The sequence below is a fragment of the Peromyscus californicus genome, unplaced genomic scaffold (assembly GCF_007827085.1).
Source record: "Peromyscus californicus insignis strain IS unplaced genomic scaffold, ASM782708v3 Scaffold_11__1_contigs__length_118956290, whole genome shotgun sequence".
Taxonomy (NCBI): Eukaryota; Metazoa; Chordata; class Mammalia; order Rodentia; family Cricetidae; genus Peromyscus; species Peromyscus californicus.
Genome location: NW_026294402.1, coordinates 20,069,146 through 20,085,276, shown reverse-complemented (window position 1 = coordinate 20,085,276; position 16,131 = coordinate 20,069,146). Strand labels below are relative to the sequence as shown.

Below are 16,131 nucleotides of genomic sequence, written 5' to 3'. Positions count from 1 at the left end.
GACTGTCTTCAATATTGCCATTTATCAGCATCTATTTTTGCTGTTTCTACACTGTCATACAGGGGATTTTTATAATCATTTGAGTGATTTTCTCATTGATTTCTTCTTCTTGGAATCACTATATTGACTTTTTAACTACAGCAAAGATTGGGAAAAAAAGGTGACATGCTCTACGCCAGCATTTCTTGACCTGTGGGTCATGACTATTGGAAAACACTTATGTCCCATGGTCTTAGGAACCGAGACACTGCTCAGTAGCAAACTTATAGTTATGAAGTAGTAATGACAATAAAGCTATGGTTGAGGGTCCCTAAGACCATTGGAAATACACATTTTCTAGTGGTTATGGCCAACAGGTTGAGACCTGCTGCTGTATGCAGTGCTTCTGTGGTTTTACAGGTCCCTTGTGACTGTACCTGCCCCGGGTTCATTCTCCATTTATCACCCCGCCCATGACTCCATAAGTTTCCATGATATGGCAATTTGTGTTTGCCTCAATCTGTTTTAGGGATAGTTTCACTCCTAATGGTTTTAAGCCAAAATTAACCAACATTACTATTTGGGGGTTATTGGTAAATAGGAATATCTGTTTTGATACCATCTGGGGTATTTTCATGGTTTTGTTTCTCATAGTCATTTGCATGACAAATACCAGTTGGCATCCAAATCAGTGTGTCTGAAGAAGTGACCCGGGTGGATGTATAGCCGTCAATGTAGTCATTACACATTGAGATTCACTGACCTGACCAGAAAGATTTCGGATTTGGCATTTTTAAATTTGGAACATTTGCATAAATGTATAATGTTGTACCTTGGAATGACATCAAAATCTAAAAGTGGATTTCATTGTATACATAATTGCTTATTAATTTGGTTTCCCTGGTTTTCTGTATTCTGGTTACTCCTCCTTCAATTTTACAACTGAACTATAAGTTCATATTTTTCACTTTTTATTTCAGCCCCTCTGCCCCCACCCAGCCCCCTTTTATGTTTCTCTCTGGAACTCCTCCTCTTCTTCTGCTGCTGCCATCTAGATGGACCTTTTCTAGGCTGCCCACAGGGCCGTTCCCCAGACCTCTGTCTCCACCATCCTGAGAATCCTTCCCTCTGGGTTTGTCTTCACCTGGCGTTCTATAGTGGTCTCTTTCTTATGTGTTCCTTGAATTTTGAGAATCACTTTTTCAGGTAGTTCTGAAACATCGAGTGAACCTAGAGATCATTTTAAAATTGCAGATTTGAACACTCCTTGTTTGACTTTTTTTTTCTCTTGCTGTTTGCCTTATTACAGAATTCTATTCTTCCTTAGGCATTGAAGGTTTGTTTTGCTGTCTTTCAGCCTCATTGTGTGACACTGTTTCTGGGAAGGTGTGAACAATCATCTGTCTACTCTGCTGGGTAGGGAACTGACAGGCTAACATAAAGATACCAACAAAATCCAATTTGGTAAATCAGGGAGTTTTATTGGGATTACTTACAGGAGTGTGGATGAGGGGTCACTTACAGGAGCAGGAATGACTCAAAGACAGCTGCATAGCCACAGCCCACCCCAGCACAGGTGACAACTCACAAAGCCGGGAACCTGGAGCACACTGCACAGTCTGCAGGCAGCTCATATTGGAGAGTGACCTTACCAGGTCACTCAGCTGATCTGTGCTTCTTCTAGGCAGCTTATCTGAACTGCCTTTTTGGGGAGCTCAGCTTGTTTCTCAGCAGTCCTTACATTTATATATGTTTGGGGAGGTGGGGACCTGATGAATCTGATTGGTTTCAGGGACTTTCTGAGGCCTTTCAGTTGTTTACTTTCTGGGCTCAATGAGCTTCCCTGCAGGATGAAGCTTCTTTCCAAGATGGAGGTTTTATCTCTCAGGGAATTGCCTCACAGCAGGGATGCCTGCCATCAGTCCCTCTGACTGGTTCCCCTTCCCCCCAATATGTTCCCATGCATCCATCTTTTTATCTTTATTGTCCAGAAAGTCTTAATGTAGCAGAGGAGAGTTCATTCTGTCTATGGGAACTCTGGATTCTGCATTTTGGACAAATACTGTTTTCAGTTTGGATGAATATTTTGTCTAGTGGTGATTCTAAGATGACTTTCTTACCCATTGTTTTTTCCATTTTTCTCAAAGTCCAATTGTTTGGATATTAGAATTTTTTAAATTAAAAATTTAGGGTTTTTCCTCCCTTATTTTCTCTGTTAGGCTTTCTGTTCCTCAGTAAAATTTCAACTTTTTAAAGAATCTGAGTTTGAATTTTTCTTCTGGCTGTGTGTGTGTGTGTGTGTGTGTGTGTGTGTGTGTGTGCTGTGTGTGTGGCTGTGTGTGTGTGTGTGTATGTGTGTGTGTGTGTGTGTGTGTGCGCGCGCGCTCGTGTGTTGTTTCTTAGGTCTAGTCTCCCCCTTTAATTGTAGTTTGCTTCCACACTGAGAGTGGCCCCAGTGTGGTGACCTTTAGTGCAAACAGTTCCATTTTAGAATTAGAGTTTTTAGAACCTGAGATGACAGTTTTTAAGGGAGTGAGACTTTGAGACTAGCAGCCTCGTGAGGCTGGGAAGCTCTCTGTGGAGGAGACCCAGACTCCTTTTGTCTGTACATCTACCCTTATCGCCCCAGCAGCCTCTACATATGGAGAGAAAGGGGAAAGGAGGAACTTCATTTTTAACCATTTCCTCCTTGGCATCCTCGGCATCCTCCTCCAAGTTTGTTCTATTAACTTGGCATGGAAACTATGGAAGTGATACCTGCATAGTGCTACCCACCACAGGGAACAGTGACGGAGGAAGGCTGAGTGGATGCATGCTCGCCCAGGAACTCTCCTATGCCTCCTTTGCCTTCGTGTCTTGTACTGAGCTAGCTTCGTGAGAACTGACAGTCTTTTTTTCATTCGTTTCTGTCCATCTCTTATCTGCCGAACGGGGTCTCTGGCCACTCTGATCTGCCCCTGTTGCTTTCCTCCTCTTAAGGATATTCGTGTTCTTGTGTCACAACTGTCCATTGCTTCTTTGTTTTGTAGATGAAATTAGCAGAAAACGCTCTCTCTTTGGACTATGAACGCCCCAGTCAGAGCACAGTGTGTTCCTCTCCAGTCCTTCGGTTAACTTCCCTGGTCACTGCAGGTCAGAGCAGCTCACTTGGTGGCAGAGAAACTTTTAAAATGTGATTTTATTTCTAGATGTGTTACTGAAGGCCCAAGGGCCCGGATCATTCATCTATATATTGCCCATTTGATTTTCTGTCCCTCTTTACTTCTGAAATGAATATTCATTACAATCTCCCCACAATCCAATCCCAGGTACTGATCAAAAAATCTATTCTTTTGAAGCTCTGTGGTAGAATAAAATATTTCTTTTAATATCTATTTCTTATTTCTCCACTGGTTCCTGTCTATTTTAAGGAAAAGTTAAATTTCCCATGAGAATATATTTACCCAGTTTTATGTGACAATTTCTAATTCTTACCTTAAAGCAGGCATTTATTGCTTATCCAGGCAGGATTTGGTAAAATGTGTCTTAAATAGGTTGCGTATTGTACCATCTGAAACCTGGCCAGTTGCAGACTTTTCTGAATGTTCTAGTAACTTGGCCTACTGTCATCTTTAATCCACCCCATTTGGCTTAACAGTTGTATATGAATATTTAAAGTATTTCCCTTTGGTATGCATAAAATGATGAATGTTGTTGTTAGAAAATACTAGCATCTTTTTTCCCTAATCCTTTCCCTTGGATGTCTTCACTGTCTGAGCAAATAAAAGAAAGACCGTGCCTGACTCCTTTGAGGTGCCTGTGGCCTTCCTCAGCCCTTGGCTCTGTAGTCCCGTGGACCCTGTCACTTTTCTGAATCCTGTCACTTTCCTCGGCATCCCAAGACCTCCCACTCTCCTCTTCATCACCATCACTTCAGACCCCAAAGCCTCGGTTCCCTGGTTCCCAGCTGCTCCATCAGCCCTGCCCCTCAACACACTGTCCGTACACTGCATCCACGTGCTCATTTCACTTGAGAGTCTGACAGAGACGTGGTAGCTGAGCCACAGATCTCAGGTGGGGAAGAAGAGGGAAGGGGTCTGGCGGTTGAGCAGGGGCCGAGTCCTGCAGGACATTTGAACATGCTCTCATGTTTGGATCTGAAGTTAAGAGAGAAATAGAATGGCAGTGACCTGTTGTTGAGGACAGTGGTGGCCTGTTGCAGTTCATGTAGGATGTGCTATGTGGATGATGGTGACCTGAGGCAGTTCATTATGTTTAGAGAAAGGAAACAGGCATGGGAGAAGGAGGCCTTGAGGAAGAAGAGGATGGCATCCTGGGCTAGTGCGTGGGTGTGCTATGCGGGAAGAGCATGCTGCAGAGCTGGGGAGAGTCTTCAGGGAAGCAAACACACAAAGACATGACGGGTCTAGCAGCATCAGGAAGAAGTCCCTGGGAAGAGGCTGCTGAGGCAGAGCAAGTGGGAGTTCCTGGTTGGAGGTTGTGGAGGGCACAGTGGATGGACGGCCTGTATGGGTGCTGAGACTCCACTGACCACATGCTGTTGACAATGAATTGTCTTCTAGGTCTGGGCAAGTGACTAAGGACAATAATGACATGTCCCACAGCAAGTTTCCAAAACCAGTGACCACCAGCAGCCTTTTATGTGTTTATCCTCAGGTGCCATCTATGAGTCTCTGCCATGGGCAGGGCTTGGTCTGGTACTAAGTATGTGGTTCCTACCATGGTGAGAGGGAGGTTTGTTTAAATGCTGGTGGACAGTTAAATTAAAGGCATTGAGTTGTTATGTAAGCTGGAGACCTGCACAGCGCCAAGCAGAGAACGTTTTTTCTACTTTGTTGTCATTTCCTTCCCTTGCTTTTACTTTCTTCTTTTAAATCATTATTGTTATTGTGTCCATGTGTGTGGGCATGCGCCTTGGTGCATGGATGGAGGAAAACCACCTTTGTGTAAGCTCAGGGGCTTGAACTCGGATTACCAGCCTTGAGTGGCCAGAGCCTTTACCCACCAAGCCCTCTCGCTACCCAGCTTTCTTCTTTTTTGCACCATTGCATCCCATAAGTGTAGGGAGAAGGGTCTCTCCTCTGAGCCAGACCAGGAAGGTCTCAGAACCCTAGTTCCCAAACTAGGAACTGAAAATTCTCCATTCAGCTTCCATGTTTTTCTCTTTCTCATTTATTAAGTATTTACACAAGAGAAGTCATTCCAAATGTTATTTACTATAGTTTTAAAAACTCTGAATGTGCTTTTCTTCTCTGTAAATGTTCTATTTTGTGTTCCATCATTTTCCCTATGTGTTGCTATAGTCTGATTAACAAAACCCATTAAAATTTGATAATTGATTCCAATTATCAGGGAGTAAGAAAGATTATAGAATTATTAAATTTCAAAACTATGAAGTATTTTTAGTGGGTTTTTACAATTTTAAGCTTTAATGCCCCTCTTTACTTTTCTGTCTAAGATCATCGAGGCTCAAAGAGTAAATAAAGAGGCTAGGTAGATGTCAGCTGGTAAAGCTTGCACAGAATGCTGATCTGAGTTCAGATCACTGGTGGCTATGTCAAGTCCAGGTACTGCAGAAGCACACATCTGTGATCCCCAGTGCAGGGGAGGCAGGGGTGATGGAGGGTGCCTGGAGCTCATTGACCAGCAGGTTTGACAAGCTTCAGGGTCATGGAGAGACCCTCTGTCTCAAAAAAAAAAAAAAAAAAAAAAAAAAAAAAAAAAAAAGTTGGAGAGTCACAGAGGAAAATACCCAGTGTTGACCTCTGGTTGCCACACACATATGTACACATGTGGACACACACTGTGTACATATACATAGACACATACATACACGTAGACCACATACACAGAAAGATGAGTGAAATCTATAAGTGTTCATGACTGATGTTCAGGAGCTTAGCATGTTTTATAAATTTGCACAGCAGTGGCCTTCATGCTTTCTGACAGTTGGCGATATTACAGAAGAGTTTTTTTATTACTCAGGAATGCTGAAATATCAACTATAATGGAGAAAAATTTAAACAATTTTAAATATTCTGATTACCACACCTTTTCTTTTTATCAAAGTAAAATCTTTGTGGCAGTCTCCAGGCTCAGAATGGTAGTTTAGTGTTAGGGATACTAATTTTGACTATTTGCAAGTCACATCATTAAACAGTGTTCCCAACTCAGACTATTCCCTACAGACAAGCAGGCTGTACTCCAGCTCACAGCTTTGTAGGTTGTGAAAGTGGGTCAGAAAACCTGTCTCACTGGATAGTTAGGCACAGAAGACAGATGGTGCCAGACTGGAACCTGTGCTGTGTGGATTGGTGAAGTGGGGGATGTTCTTTGGAGATTGTCCAGTCATGGAGCCTCACAGGCTGGTGGCAGCCGAGTGAGGATGGACAGCTAAGGCAGCGCAAGCCTGAGATTTGTTCAGGTGTTGCACCTCTTACATGTTCCATCTACCTCTACTCTTTCATTAAGAAAAACTAAAGTTGGAAAAGTTTAGTTTTGTTCTGTTTTGCTCAAGGGAAGTCTTAAAAAAGGAATTTTATATTAAGCTCTTAAAATGTTTTCTTTGTCTTATGTGTTTGATTATTCAGAGAATGAGTTGTCTCCAGAGCTCCGTGCTATAGGGGTGTAAGAAGTACCACGTTCTCTGTTGGGTCAGAATGCTGTATTTTTTATGAAATTGAGCATTTTGGCTATCTACTTCAAATCTCTGGCATGTTTTCCTTGGCTTATGTGACCTGTCACATTCTGAAAGTGTGAAAACAACCACCATGGTTAGAGTTCACCACATTCTCTGTATTTATAGAAGGATTAACTTTAGTACCTGACTGCTGTATTATTGGCTTATAATTTTTTTGAAGTAATATAATTAGAATTGAATAAATGGGGAGTGGCATATTTAGTGATTGAGCAGGCAGAATCACATGTGTGTGTGTGTAATATATATGTATTTACATATATATGTGTGTTTACATACACTTGAATTACTGAATTTACATACTGAATTGTGATGACATTGAATTTACTGAATTACTGGCACTGAATTTATGTACAACTTATGATGGACTGTTTATATATATGTATGTATACTATGGACTGTTATATGTATATATATCATAAGTTGTATATAAATTCAGTGCCATTTTGATGGAAAACAACATTTGTGTGAAAAGGGGCCTGTTAGACTGTATTCTGTGCAGAGTAAGTTGCTGGGAATCACCTAAGACAGTCTCTCTGTGTGACTGGGGTTGGGGAGCTTTCCTTAGATGTATTAAAATAACCAGAATCTTACAGGATAAAAATGGTGCCGCATGACAGAAAAGGATTACAGAATTAAGTCAGTTAATTAGACTAGAAAAGACTCTAGCATTGCAGGAAATTACTGTATGAGAAAGGCTAGAAATTGCATTTCTCTGAGACAGGGAGATGCACTTGCTTGGTATTTTAGCATGAGTGGAGATTTCAAAGAAAATAGATTAGAGCTCTCCAGATGAAAGATCTAAATGGAAATCAATGGTACTAGAAGAAATTGTAGTTGTCTATCTATAAAATTTTGAAATAGGAAAAAAACTTTCCCAGACCAGGCATGCAGTAGAGAAGAAATAGAATCATTGGCATACTTAGATACATCATATTCTTAAAGTTCTAGATGAATACTCTATAAATTATGTCTAAGTAATTTGTGACATGTGACAGCCAAACATTTGATCCCCACAGTGTTTGAGTGGAGAAGCATGCAGTCATAGCGGATGGATCCACAAGGACAGTCACAGGCAGTTCATCCTGCAATCATAGAGGATGGATCTGCAAGGACCTTTACACAGCGTTTGAGTGGAGAAGCATGCAGTCATAGCAGAGGGATCCGCAAGGACGGTCCCAGGCAGTTCATCCTGCAGTCATAGTGGATGGATCTGCAAGGCAGTTACAGGCAGTTCACGGGAGAGAAGTGTGCATTTCACACTGAACCAGTACAGTGGTCTCCCATACAGACAGGGAGAGAAGTAAACATCAAAATAACCATGTGGGAGCGGTCCACCTGTCTGAAGGCAGACTGGGGAGGAACTGATGTAGTGTTTACCAGCATGCTTCACACCTCAGTCTGTCTAGGGGAAGAGAAGCACAGGTATGTGCAGTTCCAAAATATAGGCATGGTACATAGCATGAGACTGAGAAACAGTTGCATGTCCATTCAAAAATAGATGAAGAAATTGCAGTACTTTGGGACTGCAATATTTCACATTGATTTAAAAAGATACCTTTGGTAACAAGTATTGATTATGAATAATCTTCATAATAAATTAGAAAAAGAACAAATGTCAGACAGATGAGGATGATACCCTCACACTAGAAATTGTTCACTTCTAGAGGGGTTGGTTTGGAAGGAGAGAATTGTGCAGTGTTGTCGTTTAACTTTCTTTCTAGAACTATCTTTATTTCTTTTCTTTTTCTTTTTTTTTTTTTTTTCAAGACAGTTTCTTGTATAGTTTTGGAGCCTTTCCTGGATCTCGCGCTGTAGACCAGGCTGCCCTCAAACTCACAGAGATTCACCTGCCTCTGCCTCCCTAGAGATGGGATTAAAGGCGTGCGCCACCACTGCCTGGTAACTTTCTTAAATGATTTTGTTCAGTGATGTCTTTTTCTTTTCTTTTCTTTCCTTTCCTTTCTTTTTCTTCTTCCTGAGTGTGCACATTTTGCGGGTGGCAAATGAGGTGGTCGTTTTTTGTTTTTCTGAGACAGGACCTCATACTCTGGCCTTAAACTAAGCAGCCAAAGCTGCCATTGGACTCCCGCTCCTCCTTCCTGCCCCTCAGGTGCTGGAATCATAGATGTGTGTCACCTCACCCAGCTGACAAGTGTGTTTAAAAGAATGTGTTTTGCATTTTGACTAGCTAGAGTTTGGAAGCAGTCAGCTATTTTATGAATAAGCACAGAAGAGTTCTTTAGTGGCCAAAGCGGTCTGTGGTGGAAGGTTATCATGGAACCATATTGTGAGGTTTTTCAGGATTGACCTACATTTCTGACATCGAGTTGCATTTTCTTATCCTCTTCTGCAGTGGCAGCCGATTGGGAGGCCTGGTCACAGTGTTATGCTTCTTCTTCAATCACGGAGAGGTAGGTCGTCAGAAGGTACTTTCAGAATCACTCCTGAAATGCAAGCTTCTTCAAATTAATGTCTTTATGTTGAATCTGTAATAGTGTTCCTTAAGCATTTGATCTTTTTATTTTGACCCAAAATTTAAATGCTGGTGGTCTCTTAAGTGACAGGAGTCTCACTGATTTGAGCAAATGGTGAGCCTGGTTTTAAAGTTGGTGCCTCTTACGTTAAAGAACGTACATACTTTTAAGTATCCTATTCAGACTCTTTCCTAAACCTATACATTTGCAAGTCTTCAAGGCAGTCCAAAGGTAGCAGCATTGTCAGGTACATAGTCAGTGGATCCATGTTGCCTGGGTTCAAATCCCACCTCTTCCATATAGCATCTATGCCACCTGAGCAAGTCAGTTAACCTGTCTCTGCATTCCCTTGCTTTGTAAATGGGATCATGGTGTTAGGCATCTCATGCAGTTATTGCATAAATCCAATGAGCTCATATGAGTAAAGTGCCTAGTACAGGCTTTAAAACATAAAGTGCCGTATGCTTGTTAGCTCAGATTAGTAGTTTTATTCATTACTAATAGTTTTCAGATCAAATTCTAATAAATTCATATTTTCAATCAATTCCTTCTTCTAAGTTAATCATACTTGTAAATGAATTTTCTAGTAATATGTCCATCCAGACTTCTCATGGAAATGTTTGTATGGGGGAGGAAAAGGATGTGTGAAATGTCTGCATCTTTTATGTTCATGCCGCAAGTGTCTGCAGGCTTTGGACATACACTGGTTTTAAGAGTGAGGAATGGTACACAAACTGCAGTCAGAAATGGGCTGTTAGCCAGGTGCTAACGGATTCTCACCTGATATGCACTCACTATTTAGAATTACAGAAACGCAAAGTGGAGTGGCCTTTGGTTAGAGCATGTGACACGTGAGTGCAGCAGCAGCAGCAATGCATTTGGTATAATGTGAGTTTGTGCCAAGGAAAGAGAAGGATTCGCCTCTTTCCTGACTGGATACTGCACATTGTAATAGCCTGGACTGTAGGATGTTTTGAAGCTGATTGTATGAGAATGATGTCCACAATGGGAAATAACTGCTTAATAACGCAGGAAAGGAGCATTGCGTGTTAAGAGTAGGATGCTGGGGCACGGGGTTATTGAATATGTAGCTCCAGATGCGGCGAGAAAGGCACTGCTGTTGAGCACAGAGGGCCCTTGTGCCCCTCACGGTCTCTGAGCTATTAGTGCCTCTCCTTATGTTTTTCTTACAATCTTGATGCTCAAGTAGCAGAAACATTGTTTCTTACAATTTTCAATTTTAAAAGTAGAATTCAGATTAGTTGGTTTTTTTTAGGTTGATGGACTTTTCCTCGACATTTTTCAGCTGTTTAGTTTATTTAAAACATGCTTAGTTAGATATCATTTTCTTAGGAAAAGATACATGAAACAATTAAAATTACTTTTGTTTTATGGGAATGACCAATTAATTGTTATGTTTTCTTTATTTATCTTAGGACAAAAATGTAACATTTTTATATGACATTAAAATTTAGAGCATACAGTACAGTTTTGATAAATATTGGTAAGAATGCAGGTAACTAAAAGCTTACTATAATTTTGTGTGTCATATGGCTTCAGGTTATGACAGCTTTAGTCCCTGTTTTTTCTAATCTTTTAAAACTGTTTCTAGCTGGGTGTCCACCATTCATCTCAGCAGTCAAGGGGCAAGAAAGTGGATCTCTGGTGTTTGAGGCCAGCCTGGTCGATATAGAGAATTTTAGGCCAGCCAGGGCTTTACAGTGAGATCTTGTCAAATAAATAAGTAAATTGTATGTTTCTAAAGTATCTAATTTTTATATTCAGAAACCATCTACTCTGCTTATACCTATTCATGTATCTAGTCATTTTTGTAGAACCTTGCTCGGTGAAATTGCTATGGGCTATTAATCAGTACCTTTCTTTTAAAAATTAATTGTATTTGTTTATTCAGTGAGTGCGGGGGGTGCATATGGCATGGCATTCATATGAAGGTCATTGGAGAGCTCTCTGGCATCTGTTCCTCTCACCCTGTGTGTGCTCTGGGGATCAAATGTCGGCTGTCAGGGTTGGCAGCAGGAACCTTTACCTGGGGAGCCATCTTGCTGTCCCGGTACTTTACTGTCTTAGAAGAGATATTTACTCACAGAGTGAGTTATTCACATACTGAAACGTAGTCGTGGCTTGTTAGTTACTTTTAGGTTCTATTTTCAAGTTAGTTGTTTTAGTAGTAGATCTAAGATAGTATTTGGTATATTATAATTTTTTCCCCACAGATGATATGACAAAGAAAAATTTTGCCCTAACAGAGGAACTTTAAAATGTATAGGTCAGAGGATGTTGCTCAAGGGTAGAGTGCTTGCCTAGTATTCTCAAGGTACTGAGTTTGTTCCTGGCTTACCTAAAATAATGTGTAGCACGAATGGATTAGTACAGTTTTTAAAAAATAAATAGAAAATCTGGCAATCTGAAACGTGAAAATGGAGCATGGGGTTTTCAGCATCATGAGTGGCAGCACTGAGGGTCTGCATTCCAGGATAAGACAAGTAGATGAGTTTCTTCTTGTTGATTATGTCACCGTGGGAAGAAGCTACAACGAAAGCCAATCACATGCTGCTTTTTTAAATTTATTTTTTATTTTATATTTTTTATTTTATAATTTAATTTAATTTTACATATCAGCCACGGATTCCCCTGTCCTCCCTCCTCCCGCCACACACCCCCCTCCAGCCCACCCCCATTCCCATCTCCTCCAGGGCAAGGACTCCCCTGGGGATTCAGCTCAGCCTGGTAGATTCAGAAGGGAGGAGGGGACTGGACCTGCCACGTGCTGTTGTTTTAAATGTTTCCTTGTCATAAGACCAGAAATGTGTGCCTTAGGCTGATGCTGCAGCACACAACTGAAAAGAATGCCTGGGGACTGCTCAACCTTAGAGGGGACATACAGAGCCTATCCCATCCCCACAGCTCAGAGATCTTCCAGGAAGAGCGGGGAGAAGAACTGTAAGAGCCAGAGGTGCTGGATAACATCAAGGAAACAGTGTTTGCAGCTGCTCCAGGGCAGATGAACATGTGAACTCACACTGATTGTGACAGCATGTGTAAGCCTGTGTACGCTTCAGCCAGACAAATCCCAGCATAGAAGAGAGAAAATGGGCAAGAAATCCCAGTCCTAGCTGAGGAGCTAGCAATGTTCCATAGCTTCTGGGAGAGGAAGAGGCAGGTTTTTATGTTGTGGTGCCCCGTAGACAGACCACATTCACTGGGCAGGCCCCACTCCCCAACAGTCTGTACGGCACACACTGGACTTGACGGGGTGGGTGGGGAGGAGGGAAAGTGTGATTATGGGAGGGACTGGAGAAGTAGGTGAAGATGTTAAAAATACATTGTGTGAAATTCTCAAAGAATTAATAATAAAAATGTTCTTTGAAACAAAAGATGAGCCGGGTGGCAGTGGCACACGCCTTTAGTCCCAGCACTTGGGAGGCAGAGCCAGGCAGATCTCTGTGAGTTCAAGGCCAGCCTGGTCTACAGAGCGAGATCCAGGACAGGCTCCAAAGCTACACAGAGAAACCCTGTCTTGAAAAACCAAAAAAATTTTCTAGCCTTTTCCATGAGGTAAAAATTACTGTGCATGATTGATGTTTTAGATAAAACATACTGTCATTTATGAATAGATTCACATATAAATAAAAAAAGCCTTTAGAAAGTTTCAAAATTTCACTTTAGAAAAGCAAGTGAAGGCATATGAAAATATTGTCTTGTTGGCCATATCTGATTCACCCTTTAAACTACTCACAACATATTTCTTATTCATGTCAGTTTCTGAAATTTATTTATTTATCATTGAGAACTTGAGTAATCTACATTATTCCCTTTCCCCTCACCCATTCACATCCTCCTGTGTCCCCTCCCAAGTTCATGAATGATCTTTAAGTACATTGTTGTGTGCGTACGTGTGTGTGTGTTGAGTCCATTTAGCATTGTTTACATGTCTATGTGTCCAGGGATGACCATTGTAATTATACAGCGTATTTGGGTGCTCATCCCTGGCGGAAACTGACTGTTCCTATCTCAGCAGCTACTGGCCAGGTGCACTTCGTCTCGGGTGGCCCATGTGCAGTTTCCCTGCCCACAGTGACGTGTCACTTAGCTTGCCACTGTGCTTGTCTCATCTCAGGCAGCCACACTGTTGAGAGTTTGTGGGTGCATTTCCCCTCTTATGTCTAGAGGAATTTCTGTCCACCATTCCATGATTTTCCTTGAGTCTTAGGTGTAGGGATTGCATTGCGATGTGTCATTTGGGGTTGGGTACCTGCAGTCACTTAGTTCTGTGGGTCTCTGTGATAGTTCCCATCTATAAAGAAGCTCTGTGAGGGGTGAAAGCTCCACTTGCCTGTTGGTATAAGGATAAGGCTGTAGAATAGTTAGAAATTTTAGGAAAATGGCAGTAGTAGGTTCTCTACTCAGGTCTGTGACCTTTCCAGCTATGGGTAGTTAGCTGGGTTTATATTGCCAGGCATGAGTTCCCGCCTGTTGAGCAGGTCAAGTTTAATTAGGTAGCTGCTGTTTATACCCAAGATGAAAGTGCCACTAACGCACCATTTTGGATGTCTTTCCAGCCCAGTCTTTGCTGTGGTTCACAGACTATCACTGGGTAGGCCTTCCGATAGCTTCTCTTTCTTGGCAGCTTACATAGACCTTCTGATACCATGAGAGCCAGTCCTCAGTGAGGAGGCTTGGAGTCCTCTTGCATCACAGTTCCTGCAGATCTTAGGCCAAAAGTGTGTGGTGTCTTCAGTAATAGGGTCTTAACGTTCAAGATCTGGAAGGTGACCGAAGGCCATGGAAATAATAATCCATATTGGTTTTGGAGGATCTTGTTTTCCTCGGACCAACAACTTGAGGGGACATTTCCTGTGCCTGGGACTGGAGTTTTTATTAGGTATTGGAGGTAGCACCATCACCCCATGTAGTGTAAGTCTGTTAAACACACATATACACATGTATACACACATATATTAAGTTAGCTTATAAAATGTTTCCCTATGGCTTTTCCAGATACTTTGTGTCCTCTCTCCTTCTCTCTGTCTTATATTACTATTATGTTCCCATCACTTCCTTTGTAGCACCTGCTTCCTACAGTCCCCATCTCTAGAGCTTGTTCCTTGCTTCTTTGCATTCTTGAGTTTCTAAAATTTGGAGCTAGGACCCACAGATATGAGAGAACACTCAGTCTCTCTGGTCTGGGTGACCTCACTCAGTGCAGTATTTCTAGTTCTATCCATTTGCCTGCAATTTCATGATTTCATTTTCTTTGCAACCAAATAGAATTCCATTGTGCATATGTACCATACTTTTATTATTCATTCATCAGCTGAAGGACATTTAGGTTGTTTCCATTTCCTGGCTATTTTGACTAGAGCAGCAAAGGACTTGGGTGAGCAAGTATCCCTGGAGTAGTGATAGAGTCTCTCAGATGTTGTTAACTGGACTGTGATTAAAATATAAATCCTCGTGATACTAATTACTTGTTGGCATAATTATTTTGCTTATGTAAGATTTGGAAAACAATTCTTAGGACACTGAAAACAATTTTGATAATCTTCATAATATTCTTTCATGGTGGGAAGTTATAATATCCCAGTATGTATTAAATGGAATCACTAAAGATTTAGTAGCTCATGATTACTAAACAGGGAGATTTATTTACTTTCAATGTATATTTTTTAAGTAGAAACAGTAATTATATGGTCTATGTATACATTGTACATTTAGTCAAAATAATTATCAACTCTTGTGATTAAAGGTATTAAAGTACTCTTGGAGCCATTTTGAGATACATACTGTGTTATTCGCTGTGGTTACAGCGGTACAGCAGACCACTGACCTCTTCTAAGTATGGCTTTGTGCCTTTAATTTGCATTTTCCCTTTCCCACACACCTGTCTCCTTCCTCCCCCAGCCCTAGTAGGCACCAGTTCTTTCTTAATTTCTCTGAGAATATTTTGATTTCTTATATAAGTAAGATCATGTTTACCTTCATTTTTATTTTCCAAATTTTTTTTACATTTCTTTTAAAGTTTTCATTAGTGTGTGTGTTCATGTTCATAACTCATATACCACATATGAAAGTCCAGACAACTTGCAGGAGTTGGCTTTCCCCTTCTCCATGTGGGTCTTGGGCGTTGATGTCAGGCCATGAGCTCAGGATCGGGGCATCCTTTACCTGATGAGTCAGCTCACTAGCTCTTCATTTACCAGTTTGCATGTTTGCTTTCTCTTACTGTTATATACACACCTTACCCTGACAGGCATTTTCCTGCTCCATTTGGATATGAGATGCAGGCCTGATGGCGTCTTGCCATAAATACCTTGATATATGTTGCCTAAAAGCTGCTACATTATCATGACTGACGTGTGTTGCCTAAAAGCTACATTATCATGACTCATACTTAAGAAATTCAGTGATAATATATTATAATCCACAGTCAACTTTCCACAGTTATCCCAGTCAGTTCCTTTATGCTCTTGGTTTGGATGCAGAGTTTAAGACAAACACATGGCTTTTAGTTGCCATTTGATGTAGAGTGCTTCTTCTAGTACAGTTCTTCTGTCTGTTCAAATGAATGGGCATTCTTTCAAGAATTCACGCATACTGTTTTGTGAAGGTTCCATGATTTGGATTTGTCTGTTTCCTCGCTATTGGGTCCCGATTAGACAGTTTTTGAAGACTAAAGCAGATACATCATTTTTATTGCAATACATTGAGAGGCTTGTGAGACCAGTTTGCTACATTATTGGATTTCTTCAAGCAGTCCCATGATTCAGGTGGTGGAAGTCAGTTTATATGTTGGAAAAATACTCTTGTTCCTTTCTACAACAGTAAGCTGTGTGGGTCTTGATGCTTTGAGATATAGAATGTCTCGTTTCCTTAAAGTGTCTTACCAAATGCTCACATCCATTGATATCACCGCCTGAGTCATTTACGCTGTTGACCATTGACAGTGGCAGTTTCCTG

The 16,131-nt window shown here is 41.2% G+C and overlaps 1 protein-coding gene across 2 annotated transcripts in view; it reads left to right on the top strand.

The window, feature by feature from the left end:
• Positions 1-16,131, top strand: part of Dpy19l1 (dpy-19 like C-mannosyltransferase 1) — a 95,855-nt gene that overhangs the window by 32,521 nt on the left and 47,203 nt on the right. Inside the window, exon 7 of one of the 2 annotated variants that reach the window (XM_052754978.1) lies at positions 9,033-9,090. The exons of the other annotated variant lie outside the window; for it this stretch is intronic. Within the exon in view, the coding sequence (XP_052610938.1) occupies positions 9,033-9,090 (58 nt within the window). The remainder of the gene's footprint in view (positions 1-9,032; positions 9,091-16,131) is intronic. 2 annotated transcript variants of the gene reach the window in all.